The sequence below is a fragment of the Myotis lucifugus genome, unplaced genomic scaffold (assembly GCF_000147115.1).
Source record: "Myotis lucifugus unplaced genomic scaffold, Myoluc2.0 scaffold_158, whole genome shotgun sequence".
NCBI classification, from domain to species: Eukaryota; Metazoa; Chordata; class Mammalia; order Chiroptera; family Vespertilionidae; genus Myotis; species Myotis lucifugus.
In genome coordinates, this window is record NW_005871206.1 from 2,315,262 (window position 1) to 2,323,365 (window position 8,104).

General features: G+C 49.6%; 1 protein-coding gene across 1 annotated transcript; it reads left to right on the top strand.

The window, feature by feature from the left end:
- Nucleotides 1-121: 121 nt before the first annotated feature.
- DYNLL2 (dynein light chain LC8-type 2) lies at nt 122-7,124 on the top strand. The gene is made up of 3 exons (XM_006095609.3): nt 122-189; nt 2,935-3,073; nt 5,143-7,124. The coding sequence occupies exons 2-3, from the start codon at nt 2,942-2,944 to the stop codon at nt 5,278-5,280; spliced, it is 270 nt and encodes an 89-aa protein (XP_006095671.1). The 5' UTR covers nt 122-189; nt 2,935-2,941; the 3' UTR covers nt 5,281-7,124.
- Nucleotides 7,125-8,104: the final 980 nt, after the last annotated feature.

Here is an 8,104-nt window from a genome sequence, read left to right on the forward strand (position 1 = left end):
CCCGGGAGGCTCCAAAGGGCGGACGGCAGCGGACAGCTCTCGGCCCGGGGCTTCGGGAGCCGGAGCCGCGGGCGGCGGGCGGCGGCGAGCTTCCAGGAGGAGCCGAGGAGGACACCGCCCCTGCCCGCGGCCAGCCTCAAGGCCATCGCTGGTTTCCTCGGGGCCTCGCGAGAAGTCGCCTGCGTGAAGGTGAGCCGTGGTTGGGGGGCGTCCCCTGGGCGGCGGGCCTACACGGCGGGCCCCTTCGGCCTCCTCTGCCCGAGAGGGGCCCGGAGCAGGGGCTGGTGGGTTTCGGCGTGACGCCCCCGACGCCCCTCCTTTTCCCGAGCTGCGCCAACCCTCCGCCCTCGCGACCCCTCGGGGCGCGGCCGGAGGCCCGGGGCTGCGGAGTGGCGGCTCTCGTCCCCCGGGAGTCTCCCCGTGCTGCATGGAGGCTTCTGGTGGTTGGGGCCGAGGGGGTGGGGTGGAGAGGACTCGGGCGTGACGCGGCTCCTCCTGCCGTCGTCGTCGCCGCCGCCACCACCACCGAAACCGCCACCGCCACCGCCACTCTCTGGGGCGCCCTTCCTGCGGCGAAGACGCCCAGTCACCCTCACACCGCTCAGGCCGGCGGGGCGGAGGTGGGGCGGAGGGTGCCTTCTCCTTCACCGGGTGCTGGTCTTCCGGGGGTGGGAGGGTGGAGGGACAGGGCCCCTTCGGGGGTCTGAAGGAGGAAACACTAGCGCGTGTGTGTGTTGGGGAGCGCGGTTCCGGTCTCTCCGAGGGTTAGCTTCTTTGTCGCAGAACCGAGGACAGAGGATGGGAGCTGTTGGGAGAGCCCTCTTCGCCTTCAGAGGCGCTCCTGGCTCGTGACCGAGGCGGCTGGCCTGGGCCCCCGGTTATCCTTCTGTCTGGAGGCCCAGGGCCTGGCTGTTTCCCCCCGGAAGGAGGGGCTCGGCCGGCCTCTCCGGATCCCTTTCCCGCTGGCACCTTGGACAGGGGAGACCGGGGCTAGGCCTCACCTCTCAGCCGCCTGGGGGGCCAGGGGTGAAGAATCGTGGCATTGTAGTCACAAGACCGACGTTATGTAACTGCAGGCTCCCTCTTGGAGGGTAAGGTGGCTTTAATTACTGTGATAAAGTTGTTCCTTTGCACACTTTGGGGATGAGGCAGCGGAGCAAGGTGAGCTTGCTGGGAAGGGGTGCTCCTTTGGTACTTGAGCTTGGCCGAGGGTCACCTGGCCCCACCCCCGCCCGGAGTGTATGAGCTGTGCCCCCTTCTGAGTGGGGAGCTGGAATAGGATACCAGGCGACACTAGTTTTCTGGACAAGACGTACAACGAGACATAATATCAGCACATCCTCCCTGTGCTGCTCTAGTACCTTTGCTCAAACTCACGAAGTTGCCTCATTTATTTAAAAATCACTGGTTTTTAAAAAGACTATGTTGAATTGCCCAAGGTCATATAGGTAGTGCTCACAGACTCCTCTTGAGGCTCTGACTTTTCCTGCCTCCCGGGATGTGGGGACAGAGGGTGCTCATCCACTAACCCTTAGCTCTGCCAGCCTCTGCTGAAGGAGAACCAGCCCTGCTTGGATGGATAGTGCCAGACAGAGGTGCTTTGGATTCAGTTAAGGGTGCCTAGCTGGCAGCTGCCTGGCATGTATTTTTTTGCATCTGATACAGGCTAAAGGAGTAGTTGTGAATTCTGTTTCCCTTTCAGCCTACCCAGCCCACATGTTAGTGTATTCAGAGATCAGGGTAGCCTGGAACGATACCAGGGATCTCTGAGCATGCAGTATCCTGTGTAGCCTTGTATCAGACAGGGCTGGAATGACAGCATGTTTTGTCCACTACGCTGGACCCACAGAGTGTATTTTGGGGAGTGGGACATTGGGGGGGGGGAGTGGATTGTTACTGCTCTGTGTGACAGAACTGTGGCCAAGGACAGAGGATAGGATTTTGCAGCTCAACTCCTTTATTCTTGAAAAGCACCCTCACATGCTATAGACTGCTAGGCGGGTTTTAGCCAGCCCTCCTGGGATTCCTGTCATCCTAGGAAGGGACCATGCAAGGCCTACCCCAGAACTCTTTATGTTGCTGTAGGATGAATCCCTGGTTTAGATATCAGAGCTATGAAAAGGGGGTGTTAAAATAATTCTTCACCTTTTGTTATGTCACCATGGGGCATTGGTAGCCTTGATGTTGGCAACATTTTCTGTGAAGGGCCAGATAGTAAACATTGTAGGCTTTATAGGCCATACAGTCTTTTGCAACTACTCATCTCTGCCATTGTAGTGTGTTCCTCTAAAATGATTTACAAAAAGGGGTGACTGGCTATATCTAGCCAATGGGATAGACCCGTACGTAGACTGTTTTTTGTTAGCAGATGTTCTCGTGTAATTTTAATTAAGCCTTATAACAGCCCCCTGATACTTAGCTGTTGCTACCCTTGTTGCTAAAATTCCTAGTCTGTCTTCTTTCTACTGTGATACCAATGATGTAATAATGGTCATTAAATCAAGGGTTTATTGTCTTCAGGTGTTATGCCACCTGGCTTACCCTCCGGATAACCCTGCAGTAATGGCATGAAAATACAGAAGTTAAGTAATTTGTCCAAGGACACAGATAGCAGATGATATATTATAGTGTCTTGGCTATTGGTGCTACTCAAAATATCAGAAATAGATAAATTTAGAGTTGGAAAATCCTCTTTATATATGATAAAAACTGATGGCTTATATCTTTGTTACTATTTATCTTGTATTTCCCAGGCTTGGAGGCCATATCTCAGTTAAAAGCTTATGTGCTCCTTCTATTGCCTCTGGTCTTGTGCTTTCTGTTGTTGTTACCCTCTGTGCTCCCCTCTCCCACTGAGGCCCCACACCCAGTTACTAATACTTATTGTCCAGAGTCATGGGGTTGGTTAGCCTTACATCTTTGCTTCTTCTGCAGTGTCACGATGTCTGACCGGAAGGCCGTGATCAAGAATGCAGACATGTCTGAGGACATGCAACAGGATGCCGTTGACTGCGCCACGCAGGCTATGGAGAAGTACAACATAGAGAAGGACATTGCTGCCTATATCAAGAAGGTGCATTGGGAGAGCTGTGGCTGGTGTCCAGGGGTGGGGACTGGCAACTGAGCTGTACCACGCGGAGGGCTGGAGCTGGGGACATAGGAAAGCACCTATACTCCATGCAAACAAAACCCTAGGAACTTGCAAAGCAGACAAATTAGGGAGTGATTATTAATGCCAAAATAATTTATCTTAGGTATTTTTAATAGGAACTCTGTTGGAGTGTGTGTGTGTATATTTACAGATAATTATGTCACTGCAAGGGATCGGGGAGAGAAGCTTCAGGATTAAATATAACTAGTCCAATTCAGAACTATTCATAATGAACATCAAGAATAAATGAATGGGCCCTAACCAGTTTGGCTCAGTGGATAGAGCGTTGGCCTACGAACTGAAAGGTCCCAGGTTTGATTCCGGTCAAGGGCATGTACCTTGGTTGCGGGCACATCCCCAGTTGGAGGTATGCAGGAGGCAGCTGATTGATGTTTCTCTCTCATCAATGTTTCTAACTCTCTATCCTTCTCCCTTCTTCTCTGAAAAAAAGTCAATAAAATAAAAATATATGAATGGATAATATAAGATTGTTTCCCGGGAACTTCATCATTTAAAGTGGTATATCCCTATAATCCTCATGTAGGAAGTTTCCTTTTCTTTCTCTTAAAAAGGACTTGGGGAGAAACACACACACACAAACACTAAAAAGGATTGCTCTTCTCGCCTACCTTCTTAAGAAAAGGGTGGGCTTATTTATATATTTTTAGTGGTTGAGCAATATTGGGACAATGGGTTTAGCCCCTGAAAAATTTCTGAGTGAATGGTTGAATATTTATGAGCTAGAAGTGATACACAGGCCCTGATTCCTAGTCAGGATCCATGTCCATTGGTGGCATAGTCCTAGTATTTGATATTCTGAGCTCTGGTATCCTAAGAGGATGCCTAAAAGTAGTGGCATTCTGGTCTATAGAGGTAGTAGGGTGTCCTGGAGTTTTACAGAACTCTTTTTTACCCAGATGGGTGGGATGAGAAGAGGATCCTGCAAGGTTCTCTATATGTGGAGCCAGCAAGGCTCTTCGGCATGCCAGCTCCTTGCTGAGTGATAGCCTTGTTCTGTCTAGGAAGAGAATCCAGAATCATAGACTCTGAGAGCCAGAAGAATCCTTAGATATAACTGGTCCAGCTTTCTTATTTTGCTGATGGGGAAAATGAGACCTAGGAAAATAACTATGGCTCTCTTATGTTACAGTCTTGAGTCAGGATTAAAGCTGAGTTTGGCGATGCATGCCCTTTCCACTGTTCTTAATATCTTTGGAGTCATGTGGTGTGGGAGTTGTGGATGTTGAGTCCCAAGGTTGGCAGCATTGCTGGGCCAATGGTGGAGGGCTATTGCCTTTTCATAGCTATGGAAGGATGCATTTAGAACTGAGCCTTCGGTTTCCTACTGTACCCACAGGGTGGCAGGGAGCTGTCTATGATTAGGTCATAAGGATTTCCTAAGTGGCTTTGATGCTGAACTTGTGTCCCTGAGAGAAATGAGGAAATTGTCTTGATCTCATGGCTGAGGTCCTGGTTCTGTTACTTACAGCATACACATTGCCTGGTATACAGGGAATGCCTTTAATGTTGACTTACACAGAACTGCTTCCTGACGTTTGGTCCCCATTTTGTTCTAGTGTCTTGGTTTTTGGCATTTGGAAATACTGGTTTAGTAATGAGGGTGGCGACTCAGCAAGGCTTGCCCCTCTATTTTATTCATGCTGTGTGACACTGGAGTGGTCCTTTGTGCCACTGGCTTCTCTGATTCCCTTGCTGAAGAGTCACAGGGTGGGCTATTGAATAGGGTAGCTAGGGGGAGGAGAGATGATCAGGGTGTAAAGTGCTAGCGAGAAATAGTGGAGCCTTTGTGGTGTTACACTATTAATGAGGGAAGGAATGTCCTAGCCAGTTTTAGAACCTGAGCTCCTGAGGTTCCGGGAGCTGAGGCGGTGGGTGGGGGTTGATAACTAAACTGACCAGACTCCCATTCTGATTTCTCATCCTCCAGCTGTCTAATCACCTTTCTTCTCTACCTTTTATTTTTCTTTTAGGAATTTGACAAGAAATACAACCCTACCTGGCATTGTATTGTGGGCCGAAATTTTGGCAGCTACGTTACACACGAGACAAAGCACTTCATCTATTTTTACTTGGGTCAAGTTGCAATCCTCCTCTTCAAGTCAGGCTAGGTGGCTGCAGAGAAGGTGTCAGTGGCGGCGGCGATGGCAAGCAGACGGCGTTGCTGGGACTATTTTGCACTGGGGCCAGCATCAGGATGTCCTCTCCAATGGCTGTGCTACTGCATGGACTGTATACTCGATTTCATGTGTATGTCGCAGTAAACAAAACCAAACTTCTTTCTGTTTAGTTGCCTGGGGAAGAAGGCTGCTTTACATTTATTTTCAAAACTTAAAATTTTTTTGTTGTTATTGTATTGCACTAGGAAATCTCTCCCACCCCTTCCTTTTCTCTTTCTCTCTCTCTATAAACTAAGCCCTCAGTAAAGCCTGTAAAACTAGGAGGGCTGGGGAAAGGAAGTCAGTTTCTGGAGGTGGAACTAAAACTGCAGCTGCCTCTTCCTAGTGGTGGAGGCTGCAGGGAGACAGTGTTAGAATCAGTGAGGAGAGAGGAATAGGAAGGAGGGGAGGGGGATTGATCTAGTACCAGGGAGATTATTCCACTGAACTGTGATTCCACGGCTTGGGGCAGAGTGTGGGGTTAGGGGGGGGGGGTTCTTTAAGGGGCCCTGAGACGTATTTGTCTGTGGTGTGTGGGAGTGGGGAGCAAATTTGTCTTGCTGTCTTTGTCAGAAAAGTTTCTAAGTAAGGGCTGTGTCTTTGTGGATTACCTTTCTTCCTGTCAGAGCCCAGGCTAGAAGGATGCTGGAGGTAGGATTAGCTTGATTTTTTTTTTCTTTTTATTCTTCTCTACTTCTTTCTGCTCCCTGCTCAGCCCTCAGTTTTCTCATTCCTCTAGAGTTCTCTTAGAGCAGCCCCTGTTAGTTGGCTGGCAAGGGAATTTCTGGTGACTGTAGTTCCTTAGTTAGGTCTTAGCAGTCAAACCAAATCAATGTCTCCTCTGTGTATATGTGTGTGTTTGTCAGTGTGTGTGTGTGTGCGTGTGTGTGTTACTTGGTTTGGGGTAGAGGGGAGGGAAGGGCAGGATGGTATGGAATCTCTAGGGTATATGGGTAGTTAGGGTACACAGTTAGTTCTAAGTGGGCCTTTATGTTAAAAATTTTTGGGAGGTGAAGACAGATGTAAACCCCCCACCCACCCCACCCCGCCCTCAGCCACCTTGCCCAGACACTGCGCTGTGGCTGTGTGCTCCCAGGAAGGTTTCAGAAGGATAGCCCACAATGAGTTAACCACGCTGTCATCTGTCCTGAAGCTGGCTCTCAGTGGAGAGGGAAAGTGACTTGGTGGTTGGTTGCCACCTCTTGTGGGTGGTAGGGATGGAAGATGAAGGGCTGTGAGGGGCTTGGGAGGAAGTCTGCAGTGATGAAGCCAGGTATCAGGAGATGGAGCAGGGCCAGTAGTGGGAGGAGATTCCAAGGAGAGTGCTGGGAAACCTTGTCTGTTGATCAAATAGAGGTGGGGTGGGGTATGGGTGGGGGGAGTCATTGCTGACTGAGCTGCTGATTCTTGTAAATTGCATTTAAAACTCTCTTGTGTACGGTTGACACTGGTGGGGTTTGGGTCTAGCTCACTTTTTTTTGTTTTTTCCAACTCCATCCTTGGGGCTGGTGGGAAGGCAGGAGAATATCCCCTCTCCAAGTCTTTAGTGTTTGCTGAGCTTTCTGATGCTGACAGGGGAGGGTGGGAATTGGGATGATGAGTGAGTTTCCTGTACCAAACCCTTTTATGAATGTTCAAATCTGTGTTTCCCCCTGTCCTCCCAGACTTGTGTGGCCAGTTGGAAATGTCCGGTTTGTGTTCATCTCCCTCATTTCTGGAGTTGGGGCTGAGACCCTGCCACATCTCCTATGCTCTGCATCCATGCCTCTTTTGGACATTAAAGGTTGATTGATGCACTTCTGAGCTGTTTGGGTTTCTTTGGGGTTAAAGGGGTTGGTCAGATGCAGTGGTGCCATACATGTGTGGGGTGGATGGTATCTAGGGAGGAGTAGGATGGGGGCTCAGAGATAAGACCAGGCAGAGAGGTACTGATTGGTCTGAATCAAGTTTTAGTTGTAGGGCCTAGGGTTGGCCCCTTAAGTGGCAGAAAACTAACCAGCAGCACTCACCCACAAGGCTTCTTGGGTCCCTTGGTAGAGATGGCCAGGTGAGCTGCATTTTGGATCTTCAGTATAATACACGTTGCCTTCCCAATTTCCAGCTCCAGGTTCAGTTTCCAGGTCCAGGATGGCAGTTTGTAGTTGCTGTGCTGGACCTAGAGGAGCTTGGTTTAGAACCTTTGGCCAAAGCTCATATCCGTCACATGCCTCATTCTACGCTTCCCTGAGACCAAGATTGTCTACTAGCTAAGTCCTGCTCTGGCCACTCCGAAATGGAAAAGCTGGGGGTCTTCAGAAAGATGGAAACTCTTGATGGATCCTGAGTGGATCTTGACTTGGGTTAACCTGGTTGTCCCACTTGGGGGCTCCTGCCCCAACATACCTGGACAAGTCAGTAGTACTGAGACACTTTTTATAAGAGGGTCTGCCATCCCTGACCCTAAACTGTTGGGATTCTGGGCGGAGGTGTTAGAGAGCAGAGGTACTTTGTACTCATTTCTGTTGTCAGTTACTCAAAAACATTTTACTGAGTTCTTGTGTACTTGGGCTTAGGATGCTATTCACACAGGAGAACACAATAGGCAAATTCTGTGCTTCCATGGCATGCATGTTCTAATGGGTTAGAGCAGACATATACATTAGGTTTTAAATATTTTTGTCCTTACCCTAGGATATTCCATTTATTTTTAGAGAGAGTGGAAGGGAGGGAGGAGGGGAGGGGAGAGAGAGAGAACATTCAATATCAGAGAGAAGCAAGACTGGATGCCTCCCACATA

Excerpts from the sequence above, each read along its gene's own strand:
- DYNLL2 (XM_006095609.3), top strand. The coding sequence starts at position 2,942 with ATGTCTGACCGGAAGGCCGTGATCAAGAATGCAGACATGTCTGAGGAC. Across the intron at positions 3,074-5,142 it reads TTGCTGCCTATATCAAGAAG|GAATTTGACAAGAAATACAA; the intron begins GTGCATTGGGAG and ends TTTTTCTTTTAG.